Source organism: Scomber scombrus, chromosome 22 (assembly GCF_963691925.1).
Source record: "Scomber scombrus chromosome 22, fScoSco1.1, whole genome shotgun sequence".
NCBI lineage: Eukaryota > Metazoa > Chordata > Actinopteri > Scombriformes > Scombridae > Scomber > Scomber scombrus.
The window spans coordinates 17,507,791-17,525,328 of record NC_084991.1 but is presented as its reverse complement, the minus strand read 5'-3'; the positions used below and the strand labels follow the sequence as shown (position 1 = coordinate 17,525,328).

The 17,538-nt window shown below is 43.7% G+C and overlaps 2 protein-coding genes across 2 annotated transcripts in view; one reads left to right on the top strand and one right to left on the bottom strand.

Moving 5' to 3' along the window:
• Window positions 1-17,538, top strand: part of snd1 (staphylococcal nuclease and tudor domain containing 1) — a 177,855-nt gene that overhangs the window by 77,666 nt on the left and 82,651 nt on the right. The gene's annotated exons all lie outside the window — the stretch shown is intronic.
• Window positions 2,431-5,295, bottom strand: lrrc4.1 (leucine rich repeat containing 4.1). The gene is made up of 2 exons (XM_062444102.1): window positions 3,006-5,295; window positions 2,431-2,903 (listed from the first exon to the last, which is right to left on the bottom strand). The coding sequence occupies exons 1-2, from the start codon at window positions 5,293-5,295 to the stop codon at window positions 2,431-2,433; spliced, it is 2,763 nt and encodes a 920-aa protein (XP_062300086.1).

Genomic DNA, 17,538 nt, shown 5'->3' with positions numbered 1-17,538 from the left:
CACAAGGGAAGGAAGAACGTTTTACCCTTTCCCTTTTTTATGTGGTAAAATTATTTTTTTCTGACTGTTTTGAAGCAGGACTTTGCCATCCCTGTTCACACTCATGCCATCATGCCAACCTCACAATGTAGTACAATGCTAGACGACATTTGAATTGTACATTTACAACAAATGGTGTCTTACTCTACAAGTTTTGACATTTTTCCAAGCACTTGATATGCTCTAAAATAAAAACAACAACAACAACAACAACAACAACAACAACAAAAAACTTGAATAATGCTCCTGCTCTCATTTTTCAGTGGTCCTCTTAAATCTCCATCTCTTACTCCCTCTCCCTTTTTCACCTACTAATTTATCTGAGCTGCACTGTCACCCTCACAAACACACGTCACTCTGCTCTTCTGACAGCTTCTACAGTAGGTTAAATATGTCACAAGCTCTCAGCTAAACTCGACACTCTTTTGATGCACCATATCAATCTCTCTCCCCTTTTTTATTCAAAACTCTCACCCTCTTTTACATTAGTCACTCAGATCAAAATGCTAGTGTTGGAGAGACAAACTCCCTAACCAGCTTTCCATTCTCAACCCTTGCTACTGGTTACGTCAGTGGTGTTGTCAACTACACTACTAGGCCAAAGCTTTGCCAGCCTGCACAGGCCTGCAACCATGGATCTGATGAAGTCATGCTTCCCTAGAATTTAGTTACTTTGTTTTTAGATTACTTTTATTTCAGAATTGTGCAGCTTTATAGGGGTCCATGAGAAGGGAATATCTATATATGCTGTAACAATTATAGTCCACGCAGCTTTCAGTCACTGCCATGGAGTTCTTTTGTAGTATTCTCTTTGTCATCTGTCACCCACTCATTGCTTCTTCAGTCATATAATCTGCTCTTTACTTCTGTGTACTCCCATGGTAGTTTTTTCTGTCTTTCTTGCTTTTTTCATCTAAATAAACCAGTGTTTGAGGCTCTGTCCTTAGTTTTGTGATGAAATAAGACAAGAGACAGTTGAAAAGAGTAACGGTAGAAAAAAACACCACCACTTGGTCGTCAGCCCTTTAACTGTGGTTTCCAAAATCAAACTGGGCCACCTATCTAACGCATGCTTACTAACCACTGTGTATGTTGTATGTTATCTTTCCTTGTTAAACAGAGAACAGTGAGGCTGTATTATGATTGAGAGGGGTGATATTGTCGAAAATGAAAAATGTACAGTTAACAGCAAGACCTGAATGCATTTGTCACCATAAAAAGCCCCCATACTGATTGATGAAGGCACAACAGCTGGTAGTGCAATGAAAAGTGAAATGAGGATCTATATTTTGGCAAAGTGCAAGATAGTCTAAACACCAAACAATATTTCACATTAATTTATCACCTTTTTCACCCATTAGATACAGTATGATTTCAGCCTGTAATGTAGAAAAAGAGCTACACTCATCAGTGAAAAGCAGTCTGTGATGACGATTTCAATTAGCATTGAATCTAACATCATTTCATATCTTTACTAGGTTGTGGATACACCATTCCTTCAGCTTTTAACATCTTAATGCATTTGTTGAACTAAAGAATTTATATTAAAAACATGCTTTTGACCAACCACACCTTGATGAAGCACCATGACACTCACTGATGGTGAACTGAACAAACTCTTCCCGTACACGTAAAGAACATAATAATTGGAGATGTTGAGAGAGCACCATCCACCTCTGCACTGTGAATCATTCTGCCTGAGTCATTCAGCACATGCAGGGTTAAAGTATAGCTGCAGCGTCTTACTGCAGTGTCTAAAGCATTTGGCTGATCGTTACAGTATACGCCAGGAGAAGAAAAGGGGAAAAAAACATCTCTCTCTAATACTTCCTTTTTTTTCTTCCAAAAATCCTTTTTATTGCATTTATAACATTTGGCACAGTACAAATTCTTGGTGCTTTTACAAGATTAACCTGTAAAGATCGACACTGACCTTTTTTCGGTTTTTGTTAAAGAAAGTCTTCTCTGTATAAATATTTTTCTTATCACTGCATTCTCTGTAGCACGGTGTAAAAATCACACAGAATGCCCCTTTTTAAAACAAGTCTACCCTCATTTGTCAAAGTCAAGACAGCATCTTAAACAACTCATTGTTTTAAATAGAAGTTACAAGTTAGAAAATAGTTTCAATTTCTTTTTAATATATGTTTCTCTATCACCAGCCCATGGTAGTTTCAATTTGTCCATATATATATTTATTTATAAGCATGTACAACAAGAAATCATCAGTCTTTTTAAGTTTGCACTCTGTACAAAAAGTAGTTCCTGTCCTTTTTTTGTTGTGCATTCTATTGCATGATTTTAGGAGGAAAGGACAGAGGCGGTGAGGGACTGGGATGGGCAGGAGCAAGGAACCTAGGGAAAGGAGTGGGAGCCTTTTTTGGGGCCTTTTTAAATCTGAGTCTCCTGTACCTTCTCCTTGGTGTGAGTTTTTATGACAAAGGGCTCAGCCATTGCTGTGATGGTGCTGGGCAAGGTTCGAGGCAGAGAGTTCCCAACATTGTTGTCTGTCCATTTAGCCCCATGGCCAGTTGGTTTATAGGTGTTATATTTGGGCTTTAGAGTGCTGTAGTCCACTTTATGGGGGCTGTAGTCCACTTTGTGCGGACTGTAATCAAGTTTAGGTCTCTGAGTGTGGGGACTAAAATCAGACTTAAAGGCGCTGTAATCCGCTTTGTGAGGGCTGAAGTCGGTCTTGAAGGCGATGTAATCAGTTGTAGTTTTGTGGGTGGCGTAAGGGTCCTTGGGTTTGTAGGTACTGTCAGGTTTAGATCTCTGGGCACTGTAGTCCATTTTGGGTTTAGGCTGAGTGCTATAGTCAGGCTTATAAGGGCTGTAATCAGGTTTAGGTCTCGGGTGAGTGCCAAAGTCGGATTTGAATTGACTGTATTCAGCCTTAGGTTTATGCTGTGTGTTGTAGTCTGACTTTAATGGGCTGTAGTCATGTTTAGGTTTTGGCTGGGTACTGTAATCCCGTTTGAATGGGCTGAAGTCAGGTTTCTGTCTGGGATGAGTGCTGTAATCTGGTTTGAAAGGGCTGTAGTCCGTTCTAGTTTTTGGGTGGGTGCCAAAGTCCGGTTTGAATGGGCTGTATTCCGCTTTAGGTTTGTGAGTGTTAAAGTCCTGTCTAAATGGGCTGAAGTCAGGCTTTGGTCTATGAAGGCTAAAATCTGGTGTAGATTTGTGAGTGCTGTAGTCTGGCATGGATTTGTGGCTACTGAAGTCCATATTTGGCTTATATGTGGTATACTCAGCCTTCGGCTTGTGAAGGGTGAAATCAGGCTGGGGTTTGTATTCGGCCTTGGGTTTGTGAAAGCTGTAGTCAGTCTTGTGGCTGATAAAGTCCAGTTTGTGTATGCTGTTATGGTCCCGGATTTCAGGCAATGAAAGAGCCGCCTCTTGAGCTGCAGACGCTGGTGGTGGAAGGTCCTCCTCATCCACCTGGATAATCTCCACAGTACGGGCAGCTGCCACTGTGCTCCTCTGCTGGTGGCGCTTCCTCAGTTTGTAGAAGGCGACAAGCATGACAGCAGCCAGCATTGTAACTGCCACAAAGCAACCTATTATTATCTTGGTAGTTTTCATCATTTCATCCAGACTTGGGCCAGATTTGCCGGGCTTTCCAGTGGCACCTTTGACTGCTGGCACCACAGATGGCTTGGCTGCACCTGGTGGGCTGTCAGTGCTTTGCAACAACACAGTTGGTGTGGAGATGAAGACTGGCTGAAAGACGGAAGGAGAGGCAGTTGTGGTTGTTGTCCCTTGGCCTACCCCTCCTCCTCCAGCCACTCCAGCCCCTGCAGCAGCAGCTGTGGTTGTGGTCGTTTTAGGTTTTGGCATCTCTGTGGTTGGCCCCAAGACCTCCACAGTCACCGTGGTAAAGTAACTCAAGTTGGATGTATTAAGCTCAGGTGCACTCACATTGAGGTAGGCCGAGGCATTAGAGTTCCCGGCTGCATTGGACACCATGCAGGTATAGGTGCCAGTGTCTGCTGCCAGGACATTTGAGAAATTAAGGGTACCATCATTGAGGACTGATATTCTCAGATGACTAGAGGCATGTGTCAGGATAGTCCCATTGGGTAGGAGCCAGCGTACTGAAGACATTGGGGCTGTGCGGCAGCGAAGTTCAGCCACTCGTCCTGCTGAGATGTTCAAGTCCCTTGGTGCATCAGCAATGAATGGGGCAGAACACTGGGTTGCAGCTCCCTCACCTCGGTCCACCTCAACAAGCTGACGACCTCTCATGCTGGCAGGTGAGTGACAGCGTCCACAGCAAGTAGAGTTGCTAGGGATATACTCTCTTAGCCAGCGTGCTAACCATACAGCCTCACAGCCACAGTTCCAAGGGTTATGGTGGAGATGGAGCTCCACCAGGTACCTGAGCGGGGAGAACAGATCATGTGGCACAGCGCTCAGATTATTGTGGGCAAGATTAAGCTCCACCAGTGAAGATAGGTCGTCAAAGGCATTGCGCTCTATTACTGTGATCTGAGAGTTCATCACCCATAGCTTTTTCAGAGAGCGCAGGCCTTTGAAGGAGCTTGGCTTAATCTCTGGGAAATTATTTTCAGATATCTCCAGCTCTTCCAGGCCCTTGAGAGGACTCAGGTTTGGCATATCACCCTTTATGTTGCACATGCCCAGGTTGAGGTACTTGAGGTTTTGTAGGCCCTCAAAAGCTCCTTCTGAGATGTACTCCAGTTTCCTTAACTCTCCCAAGTCCAGTCGCATGAGGGAGGGCACCCGGTTGAAGGCGTAGGAGGGAATACTCTCAATGGGGTTGTTCCTCAACCACAGTTCTCTTAATTTAGACAGGTACTCAAAGGCCCCACTGGGCACCACTGTCAACCGGTTGTCAAACAACTCCAGTGTGTTGAGGCTGGTTAGTCCATTAAACGCGCCCACCTCAATCTGGCGTATGGCATTTCGCCCAAGCTGGAGCACCTCAAGGTGGTGCAGGTGGCGAAAGGAGTCAGCCTGCACCGCCTCGATGGCGTTTTCCATTAGATTGAGGTGTCGCGTGTTGGCAGGAATGCCGGGGGGCACACGAGTGAGGCCACGTCGGGTGCACACCACCTTCCCCTGCTGATTACTGCAGGAACACTGCGGTGGACAGCCCTGGGGTCCTTGAGATACCGCCGCCCCTGCCAAGGCCAGGGAGGCGCTGCTCCACGCTCGCGCCATCAGGAAGACTACACAGAGCAGGGCGGCTTTCCTGGCACGATGCACAGCTACCCGCCCCAGGAGACTCATGATGTGGCACGTTCATAATTCAGCATCATCTGGGGGGGAGGATGGGGGTGTTTGAGGGCTTTGGGGACAGGGAAAGTAGCTGGTTGGCTAGTTGTAGTGTTAAGGGGACCAGAGTAAAGAGGTTAAGGAAACTGAAGAGGACAACGAGAAAACACAGGTTTTGGATGCTTGCTTAAGGGGGCAAGTGGACTTGACCTATCCTCAATTAAACAATGCTTTTATTTCCCTGAACTGTCATCAGGGGCAAAAAGAGAGGAGAGGCTAGAGAGGGCTGACTTTTCTGAAATGTGTGTATGATAAGGACATGATGGTAAATCAAGCAACCAAGAACCTTATTACAAGACAGAAGGGAGGGTAGGGTGTTACAAATTGAAGCAAAGAGGGGTTGAAACACTAGACACCTACCTCAAGTTATTATTACAGGTCCTTGAACTGAGATATATAGCTTCCCTCCTTTTTGCAATCAGAAAGAGCTGTGGGGTTCAGATCAGATGTATGTATATCCAAAGAGCAGCAAAGAAACCCTTTTTATATTTGCTCTGTCAAACAATGCCAAAGAGCTTAACCAAGATGAGCCCTTTTGTAAATCCACACATCCAAATAGAAAGGTTCGAAGGCCCTTTTGTGAGTGTTTTCTCTCCCTTTCCTTGTTAATCAGGAAAAAAAGAAAAGAAAAAAGATTGTAGATAGGAATCCAGTCAGGCTCCCAAAGCAGCAGTGCTCCCGTGCTTGCTTCTTGCTGTTGGCTCCTCTTCTCTTGCTTGTCCTTGGAATCCGACAGTTGATCCCCCTGCTAGACACCTTACCCAGGTCTCCATAGCACAGGCGACCACACGAACACACACGCACAATTTTTTGTGCACCCAAAGCCAAGTCAGAAGGTACAAAAAAAGGGAAATAGGCGGGGGTGGGATTGGGGAAGGTTGAATGAAAATTCCACAGTCCTTTCCAATGTTCTTTGCCTTTTGTTGGCGATGGTTAGGAGGGGAGATTGACAAGCTGGGAGCTGGGGGGGGGCAGACCCCCTCCTCTTTGTATTCCTCTGTTCACTTTTTAGTGGTCAATCAGTTGGTCGGTTGATCAGTCTGACAGCCCTTTTCCCTCTCTCTCTCTCTCTCTCTCTCTCTCTCTCTCTCTCTCTCTCTCTCTCTCTCTCTCTCTCTCTCTCTCTCTCTCTCTCTCTCTCTCTCTCTCTCTCTCTCTCTCTCTCTCTCTCTTTCCTTTGCTCCCCTTCTCAATGTGGCGTCGTGTCCACTTGATTTTTCTTATTCTTTTTGTCTTTTTTTTCCCTCCCGGAGTGCTCGGCAGGGGTTGAAAAGGCTAGGCGGCACAAACACAAAACATTATCTTCTTTCTCCTCTTAACTAGCCACACACTCCAGCCTCGGCAGCCGCGGTGGCGACAGCAGCAATTGCAAACGCACACACACCATCCCTGCGAAGCACACAGCAGCAGTAGTGAGCACACACAGCAGCAGCTGCAGCCTGCCTCCCGTGCACTTCCCAATAATCCGTCAATTTCTTCTGAGGGGGAGTGGGGTGGGGGATGGAAGGGGGTGCTGGGAGGAGTGGGGGAGTTGTAGCTGGGTTGATCGAGGTGGGTTAGAGGGAGGAGGGGTGGTGCGCAGTTTCTCCTTCCTCTCTCCGGCTTGTTTCTTTTATCTTCTTGTTTTTCAGTTCTTTTTTTCCTCCTCTCCTCGTGGTGATCAGCACCTCCTCGCTGATGCAGCGTCCGACTGGGGAGAGGAGCAAGACAGCGAAGGCAAGCGCTGGGTGAGCGCGGCTTACAGGCGTGACGTTAACAGTAGCGTCGATGTGGAAAGGATCCGTTGTAGCAGCAAAAGAGAGAGCGTGCGCCGGCTTGGATCTCTCTCTCTCTCTCTTTCTCTCACTCTCTCTCTCTCACCCTCTCTCTCTCTCACTCGCTCTCTCACTCTCGCTCTCTTTCTGCCTCCCTCCTGCTCTCTCTGCAGTGTCCTGAGGTAGTTGGGTGAGCTCAAAGCACTCAGACCTTTTTAGAGATCTACCTCTTCAAAAACCAGTTTGCTCCTGCTGTCCTCTGCTCTCTTTTTTAATGCTCATAGTCTCTTGTTCTGTGGCTTTCTGGGGCTTTGTGTAGCTTAGGGGAATAGACAGTCTTTCCAAGCAAAAGGCTGAGATGGACAGTGGCATCCCCACAGCAACCAGATTTTAACCCCTCTATGCCCAGCAACAATCCAGCAATTCCAACGAGTCTGGCAAAGCTTTCCAGCGTTTCTGTGGTGGCAAAGGCAGACAGATGGAACACTGTTTCTCTCACACTCTCGCTTCCCCTCTCTCTCTCATGATGCCCTCTGTCTTTCCCTTTCCTTGTCTGCTCTTTTTTTCTTTTCTTTTTTTTAATCTTTCGATTTTCTTTCACTTTATTCTTCCTTACTCTCTCACTCTTCTTGTTTTGTCCTTTAGTGGAAAATAGAGGAACATGAATGGACTGCTGACGCATCCTGCTTGGAGCAGTGCTTGGGTTTGATGCAGTGTGTTTTGTGCATTAACTCCCCCCACCCACTACACCCTCACCCCTCCTCGCTGTCTTCCCTTCTCTGCTCACTCTTCGTCCGTCACTGTGTCACTATACTTCATCTCTGACTGTCTATCTCTGTTTACAATGTCATTCCAGCTATCTCACATTTGATCGTTTTTTGTAGCTGTTACTGTGTATGCCACCTATTCCCTTATGTTTTATTTTTCAGGTTGATAGGGCATATGGCATGATATAAACAGTCCCCATGTCTCTCCTCAGCACAATAGACATAAAAGTTTAGATTGTATGAATTTGATAAGGTTACTTTAATACCATATGTTAGATAAACGGATGCTTTCTTCCAAATCATAGTCAGAGGACGATTTAATATGAGATGAAGTGAAAAAATGTATTTATTTGAATACTGAAAATATACAAGAAAGTACAGTAGATGTCATAAAGGGAAAAGGCAAAGCAGAATGTATGTTCTGTGGCTACAGCTTATATATTTGTATCCATTCTCCATCTACCCTCCATCACATATGCTTTTGCAGGTAGTTAGAGTACTCTAAACAGGCAGGGCTTAACCCTCAATTTGAGCACAAACTGTCGCTCCAGGAAGCACATAGCCATAAAGGTCATGTTAAAGAAGGCAAACGGGAGAAAACAAGACATGCTTTACCCTCCTGCTGCAGGAGAAGAGGCAAAACAAACGCACCCTACTGTCCCATCACCCCTCTATCACCAATGATTTGTACAAGCCTCATGTCCATTAAACTAGGAAGCAGTGTGGGTAATTGATGGTAGGTAAAGCTAGCTGTGACAGTGCTGCTAGGTGTGTGTGTGTGTGTGTGTGTGTTTGTGTCTGAGCTTGAGAATAACCGTGTGAAAGAGAGAGGGAGGAGAGAAAGCACGCCAGCTAGAAAAGGTCACACTGCCTGTAGCGCAGTACGTTATTCCCACCGGCACAGGAGTATAGACTAGAGCCAACTCCTATATTATACACATACACACACACACACACACACACACACACACACACACACACACACACACACACACACACACACACACACACACACACACACACACACACACACACACATACACACACACTCATACACACATAGACTTTCTCCTTGACTTCACTGCAGTTGAATATGAATGGGCTTCAATGAAGCACATGTAACAGTGAGGTGGCAGCCACAGGAGTACAGGGGGGATTTTCCTGTGTTAAGATAGAAAGGCTATTTCCTTTGCTTTCCACAGGGATTCCCTAGGACCGCGGCTATATGTAGGGTGATATCAAAGGTATGCTGCACAACTGTGTCCTCTTCATTGCATCTTCTGAGCAAGCAAAGCAACACATGCCGAAGCAGGTTACGATCAACATGCAGGATGTGCAGCAAATGTGCTTCCCAAAACCACATCAGCATTTCATTGATCTGTTGTCTGTTAAGCCAACTGCAAATAAAGGCTTGTGGTTCTCCGTGTGATTATTGATGACAAAAATCAGATGTAGTACAGTGTGCATACTGGCCTGGCTAGTTTTGTTTCTGTGTCAGATGGTGCCTGTGTGCTTTTCTGTAGGTGTGGTGTGCCACCATTTGATGAGCAAGTGACCCAGAATGAGCTCAGGTTGTATTTTACCTACCCAGCACAGTACATCCCTGACTACTATCTAACCAAAATCATCCATTGACCTGAAACATGACCAATGCTGCCTGGGTAGCTCTCTCCTCTTGGCCCTCATCCTGTCTATGTTCACTCTCCTGTATTTCTCTATTCTCCCTCTATATATGTCTGTCAGTGGAAAGACAGCTTTTTCAGTACTGATGGAGCCGGGGTCACGACCTCCCAAACTCAGCAATGCTCCACTGACCAAAACTGGTCAACCCCTTGAGTTAGAGTTTGATCCTGACCCGGAATGGCCAGCATGGCTTAAAACTGTGATCGCCAAGGTTTTCTCAAGGTCCAGCATATATGTGAGTGTGTATGCAGCTCACATGGTATTCCTGACATTGTCATAGATGTTAACCAGCAAAACTTTTCCAAGCTACTGGCATTTTTGGAGGAAGGGTGTACTTGAATTTCAAGTCAAATCTAAGCTGTTTAATTTAGGGTGTCTTTCAAAGTTTAAGTTATGCCAGTATAGCCATGTTGGATTGTAGCCAGGCACGCAGGTCAAACTGTGGCCTCATATGTTCACAGTGTAACATACAGACTCTTGACAAGAAGAGTGTTGTCAGGACCTACCTCCAGGACTTGCTGACCAGTGACAACTTGATGAGTTGTCAGATATGTGGGACCTTCACGCTGTGACGCCAGTCCCATGCCCCTGACCAATGCCCTCCCCGTTTCACCTAAGGCTCTATGGAGCCTCCCTGTACCAGACCAGGAGGGCACTGGGTGTAGTTTAGGGGTACCACACGACCTACTTTGTTGTGGCTTGCCAGACAGTGTGTTCAAGGGGTCTATTCAAACAGTACAGAACTCATCCCCTCGGGTGAATGCGAGCAAATCTGGGCTGCGGCCAGTCACATGTAGGTCAACAGCCTGTGTCTGTTTGCATGTGTGTGCGTGTCAGTAGTTCCATTTGGGCGAATGGCCTGCAGTATGGTACAGCAGTAATGACAATCGGATTAGAGGAATGTACAGTCGAATGATACATCTAATGATAATGTCATTGCCTCTGCCATTGCCAGGATCAAGGATTTACAATACAGGCCCATCGGCAATCTACATATGGTTTTCTGTGTGAGCGAAAGCCAGAGAGAGACAGATATTTTCTCAAGGAGACAAGAGGCACACTATGTTTGGGCTTGTCTTGTGCTGTGTGAACTTTTACAAATGATTTGCATTTATGTGTGTGTGTGTGTGTGTGTGCGTATGTCCTCTAAGTAATGTCCTGGTGGTCAATTGCTCACCAGTGCCTGACACCCTGACACACTGTTATCCTAAACCAATTTCCAGGCCACCATACTTAAATGTACACACACACACACACACACACACACACACACACACACACACACACACACACACACACACACACACACACACACACACACACACACACAAAACTCTATGATGCTGACCTTGAGGTAAAGGACCTGCTACAGACACTTCCTCTCGCATTTTCATTTCAATTTCCAGGAATTAATTCTGCAAGAGATTATGTGCACACACACACTCGCACATGCAGACACGCCGCTATCAGTGTCCCACTAAAAGCTTAAACTGCTTGGTGGGGATATTTTTCTGTTTATCATTTTTCTCATCACACACTCACACTCAATCTCTCTCACCGTCTCTCACACAGTCCCTCTCTCTCTCAGATACACACACACCAATCATATGCCAGCGTATCAAGAGATTATAATAGGGTACATTAGTGGTTTCCGAGTATTTGTGTTACATCTCGATACCTGCTCTGTCTCACTAGTCTGGTTTCACTGACCTTATGTAGCTTCCACTTAACACTGTAAGACTAATATTTTCAGATTATCCTACATTTAATACTTATGACCTTTTCCTTTTATGCAGTGGTTTTAAATTGAGGTTTTTTTCAACGCAAAACATTAAAATGGTTCAATTATCTTTTTTTAAATGAATTCTTCTGTCAACCAGTCTTTCAGTTTTACATCTTTTTCTCTCAACCACTCCCTCTTTCATCTTGCCCTTTGTCCCCCCTTCTTTTCTTCGACTTCCTCTTCTTGCCCTCTTTACTCTTTTGTTCCTCTTCTTTCGCTGTCATGCTTTCTGCCCACTTTCTTTGTCTCCTTTCTTTCTTACTCTTTTTTTTTCTTTTGTTCTCAGCGTGCTGTCACCCTGGTTCTTTTCCCTCTCTTCCTCTGTCATCTTGCCCTCACTCTCCTTCTCTAAACCTTGGTCTACTATTTGCAGGCCAGTCTCAAGTTAATTGTGTTTGCCCATTCAGCATGCATTTGTATGCTCTTAAATGAGGGCCATATCAGGTCATTGCAACTAAAGGAACACAGTAAAAGATGAGCATTTTCACTCTTCTTTTTTCTCTCATCCTGTGTTATTCAGTGTTTGAGCTTCGCTAGCAGCCATTGTCTCCAGACTAATGGGCTTCATTATGTTGAGCTGTGTTCATACTGGCTGCCAGAGCAGGGATTAGCCCTAGCTCTGTGTTAGCTGGAAGCAGAAGAAATATACTGCTAAGCTAGCACTGTTAACCCAATCAACATGAGCCAAGATGGCTAAATATGAATATTACCAAAGAAATAGTGTTTTTACTTTGACCTCGTCCATTTTTAAGCTTGTTAAAGATTTTAAAAAACAATTACAACTAAGTGTTCTTCCACAAGTGATAGTAATGTTATCATATACACTTAATACACATGATGCAGTATTTGTGGATGTGTTTTTCAGTTTTTTCTCACCATATGCTAATACTCCCTTAAGTCCTGCCCTGGCCACGTCATTGGTCAGCTGGCCTCATTAGAATTCATGGAGCATCCCTGTATGTGCGTTCATCACAATGTTGCCTTGCCAACTGCCAGGCCGTAGGAAATGGATGCCTCTTTCTCTGAGCAATGTGAAGGTAAAAACATAGTAATTCATGGCAGAGAGGGCAGCTAAATCTTCCAGACTTTTAGCTCCTTGGGAGCAAAGATGCTGTCTTCATTTGAATCTGCCCTCTCTGCCGTCCATTTGTGTTTATGTCCTTGGCTTGGTCAAAACAAAATTCATAACTAGCAGGATGCTATTGTGCAGCAAGTGTGACAGTTGTTACTTGAGGGGCATTTGCGTTACTTTTACTTATCTTTTTACTTAATTGTTTTTAATAAAATGACAATGACAAGCATGAATAGTCGGCTGCTAGAGCTACTTGGATCAAATATTTACTACTATAAAAAGCTCCTTGTTTGTATCTGAAACCACATATCTACCTAGATATTACTAGGAAAGTCCTGCTTTACCTGTAGACCACCTTAAAGCACCATGAATCAGATTGACTTACTTTCATCACAAACACCACCTTGTGTAATATTCCAAGTGGTAATCTTTAATTTCCTCTCCCACTATGATACCCCTAACCTTCAAACATCCTCTTTCTAAATATCCTCCTCTCCCTAAAATCATAGTGACAATTACCCTCTTTGCGGTGTTATTTCTGTGAAACTGTTAATCCCAGAATCTCCATCAAGCTTCATGTAGTGGAGGATTAGTCCCTTACCGATGCCTATTACTGCACAGACCCAGGGATGGGAGAAAAGAATGAAACAGCTTTTCATTTCCGTAAAATCCACCTGGCCACACCCAGATTATGCCAGCACTGTGGGCAGATAGAGGTTGCATGTGTGCATGCCAATAATCTTTTTTTCTCCCAGTTCTATGTTTGTGTGTTTGTAAGCCTATTCATCTATCTTCCTGTGTATTTTACCTTGTGCCAGATATATGCGTAAGGACACCTCACAATATTTCAAACTGCTTTCCAATGACTTTCCTAGCAGTCGGGAGGTAGGTTGTGAATGGAGCCTTTTTCTAATATGCTTCCAATTTGGATTTCATTCCTGATAGTTGTCTACCTTATCTGTGTTCAAATGAACAACCTGCTGTCCAATTTGAGCATAATAACAAGAAATCTACTGGCACACACTAGTCAAGTTATGCTTCTGCCAATCTTTTACATGTGATACACGATTTTACCATGCAGCGGCAGAGAATGAGTCTCAGTGAGTGAGTGTGTGAGTTTGAAGGAGATGCATTTTGTGTGTCTGTTCACTAATGTGACCAGCAACTCCCAGCCAGTTATTTTTCCTGTGTAATATCCTCCGTCTCTGCCATTTTTTCCCCCCCATGCGGGGGGATTTGAGGAGCCAAGCTAACTGTGTCTAATCTATGAGCGCAGCCAGAACAGCATCAAATGTTGGGTGCAAATGTACCTGTAACCGCCAATAATACAACATTTCAGCAGCTGTCCACCCAAGCAGGTCAGAGACAATAGAGGAGAGAAAGGGCTGAAGTTTGAAATGGATGCTTGAGTGGAGGTAAATATTATTGTTAAGGGAAACACTCAAGAAAGGAAGGAAGCAATATAAAAAATGTTTAATTTTGGACTGAAGGAAAAGGCAAAAAATGGAATATCGGTTAAAGATAAAGTAACCCCAAAACTACACACACCGTCCACCCTTTAACTCCAGACCTTGTGACCTGGTTTGAATGTGTTTTTTATATATTTATTTATTTTTTACCCTGTAGTATTGCAATCAGGGATATCCCCTGGAGGTAGGCTGCGGCTGGGGGCCAGCAGGGTCCCAGCTATGAAAGGAGAAAGGGGGGGGGGAGAGCAGCAGGCAGCACTTTCTAAATTGAAGTCAATAACACAGCAGTCCATTCTATCACAGCCAGTCCTCCCACACAGTCACTAAGGAGAGCTGAGGGTAGGATGTCGATTGAGTTCTCCAAAGTACCACTACGCATGGCAACATGTGTTTGTGTGGGTGAACGCACATGAAGGGAAACAGCGGTGTCAGTGAAGAGAGGAGGGGGGGGGGCACGCTCTCTGTACAACCTAGAAATGTGTCACTGTCAAAGGAATGAAAAATAAAAAGAACTTTTACAATGAATGTTATTCTGTTACTCACATGCAGGTGCGGACAATTCTATGACAAGCATTGTTAAGCAGTGGCACTGATCTAAAATTAAAACATACACCTTAGAAACACTGAAAATGGAATGAATTGAACAAATCTGACCCAATGCCCTGAGCCTGCTACATGGGAGTGCTTTTATTCCACACCTAGCTGTTGTACGAAATCTTGCTAATGCAGGCATATCTGAGAAACACACACGCACACACAGCCTATTTTTTGCCTTTTAATCCTTTTTGCATGTTAGCACTTCTACATAGCTTTTGGGGATTAAAACCGGTATGGTTGGCCTATTCTGAGCAGGAGTAGGAAAGGAAACTGGTAGAGGGTAGACATCCGGCTGACATGAGTTTGGCTGTGTTTTGATGCATGTGTTACATACTTTTCATTTGAATCCGATGGCTGCTATGTAATAGTTACTGGCACATCCGCACAGCTTGGAACAGGCACGGTATGTTTGGGAGCTAGCACTTTTGCTTACTTTTGCTGAGCCTAACACTAAAAAAAAAAAGTCGATAGGCTGCAGTTTTAATACTCTACGTTCCCAGTAGTGTGCTGACATGCTCATGTGCCTGTTGTTTTTTCACCAGCAAATGCAATTTTATGATACAAGCTCATTTACAATTCAGTTCCTGTAGATGGTAGGATTTTAAGCTCATGTGTATAAATGTCCCTTCTGTATTAGTGTAAGAGTATAGAAAAAGATTGTCCATGGGACGAATTCAGGACTGATCCCCAATGTCATATTACTTTCTCCACACACAGTCACGTGTTTATAATGCAATGAATGTCGACAATTTTATAATACAATGCATTTTTAAAATGTAACATGATACCAAGGGAATATACTAAATGTATGGTAAACCGACTCTCCATCCACTGGGCTCTTACATTTTTAAACATACTCATAGAGAAAACCCACTGCAAGTCGACAGCACATTAAAAGCTGTCATCTTTACATTCAGTAGCTAAGTGCATCCCATGTGTTTTTATCCTACATTACCCCTGTTGTTCTTTTGTTCCATGTTGTCCTTTTATTGTGTGTCGGTAGAAATTTTAGATCATGATCCACAAAGGCCACTGCCTACTAGTCCTTGCACTGGTGCTCTCTCTCTCTTTTTTTCTCTCCATCTCAGCTGTTGCACTGATGGCATCAGTCTAGGTCACTTGCACCCTAGTTGTGTTTATTGGTGTGTGGCCTGGTTAATTTTTTTTTCCATAATAACCCCTCACCCCACACATACACACATACACACATTGGATTGGCTTGACACATGGATGAACATTGGTAATTTCCCAAGGCAGACATTGATTTCACTTTCATTTTCCTGCCACTCATTGTTTGACATCCAGCTGAAAATTATGATTTTTGACTTGAAAGCCACTGCAGTATTTCAATAGCTCATTTTGGCATTTTTCATTTATGGTGACTCAAAGTGACCTGACAATAACAAACAATGAGAGAACCACATATAGGGATAGCGTTGGGAATTTGTACTTCTATAACACTGCTGCATTAGATGTATGGGAGCCTTCTATTTCCTAAACCCCATAGCCGTTTGGATATTTCACAGGTAATAGCATCCGAATTGTTGTTCAGATGCTGATGTTGTAAGATTTTAAATTGGTTTTGCCTCATTACTGTTCATGTGTTCTTTGTCCATTAATGAACATATGTAGTGATAACATGTCACCGGTCTGTCAGATGCAGATATTTCTCTGTTGTATGTAAATATAAAACTAAGTGTGTATCAATTTAATTCAGGTTGTTTTGAAAGGGAAACAGTGCTGGAAAGCCTGAGTGCATGTGTATGCATTTTAATTTGCACATATTGTCTAGAGATGGCTTTGCTGACTTAACTGTCTAGACACTTTTCTTCAAGGGTTGCCATTTGTTTTTCCTTGTTGCCTATCACTCTTCTGCCATCCATTAGTTAGTGGCTCAGCTGCGCACAGCAATAAATGACTGAAAATTGATGAAACCACCGAGACACATTGGTTTGAGTTTTCGTTTGAGGAAACAATTGAGCTCTCCATTTATTCTTTGAGCTGAAGTACCACGAGACAACAGCCTGTGGGCATGGGGTTTTACTCCTTAAAAGGTGCCCCATTTGGGTATTCAAGCAGTAAGTCTGGGCAGTACAAGTGCTGAGCTGGCCACAAGATTGTTGTAGCTTGTAAGTCAGTGATACAGTGGTGGAGTGTCTGCTTTTGCCTGTGGCCACATTGTTGAAATTGAATTTGAAGTGTGTGTGTGTGTGTGCGAATTGAGTGTTATCCATCCTATTTGGAAGCAGAATTGTCATATCGCACACCTGGTGGTGTTAAAAGCACTCCTGCAGGAAATACTGCATTCTAAGCCAAATGTATCAAGTGCACAATCACATGCTGTATGTATTCTGCTATGAGTGTGTGCTAGAGAGATTGAACCTATTGTATCCAGCATATGTGATTTTTTTTTTTTTGCATACATAATTGTGTTCAGTCATATGCCAGCATGGTGCACAGGTGGTTGACAGTCTGTTATTGCATTATCCTGTACACTATCATTTCGTATTGTACATGGTTGATACAGTTCCCAGCTTAGTTTGTAATAGTAAACAAATCTAACAATGATAGAAGTAGATGTTAAAGATGGTAATCAATCAATCTTTATTTAAATAGCGCCCAATTACAACAAAAGTAATCTCAAGGCACTTTACACATAGAGCTGGTCTACACCGTACTCTTTAATTTAATTTAAAAAGACCCAACATTCCAACATGACCAAGCACTTGGCGACATTGGCAAGGTAAAACTGCTTTTACTGTAGAAGCTTTAGAAAGTTTTTACTTACAAAAAAAAAAAAAAAGTTAATAAATGCATCCGTCACATTGTGATAAACGTACAGCAACAGCATCTAGTGAAATCACTTGGCTTTGACTTGCTCTTTTGTTATTGGCCCTCGGGAGTGATTCAACCTTCCTGCATATTGTGAATGAGCCGAGGTCTTATGCGCACATGTTTTGAGATCCTGTACGGGTTATCTACAAGTATAAAGAAGGGTTGAGAATATGCTGTAGCTCTGACGCAAGCAGCCCTAGAGATGCTGTAAAGAGAAAAAAAAACACAATGCTGACAG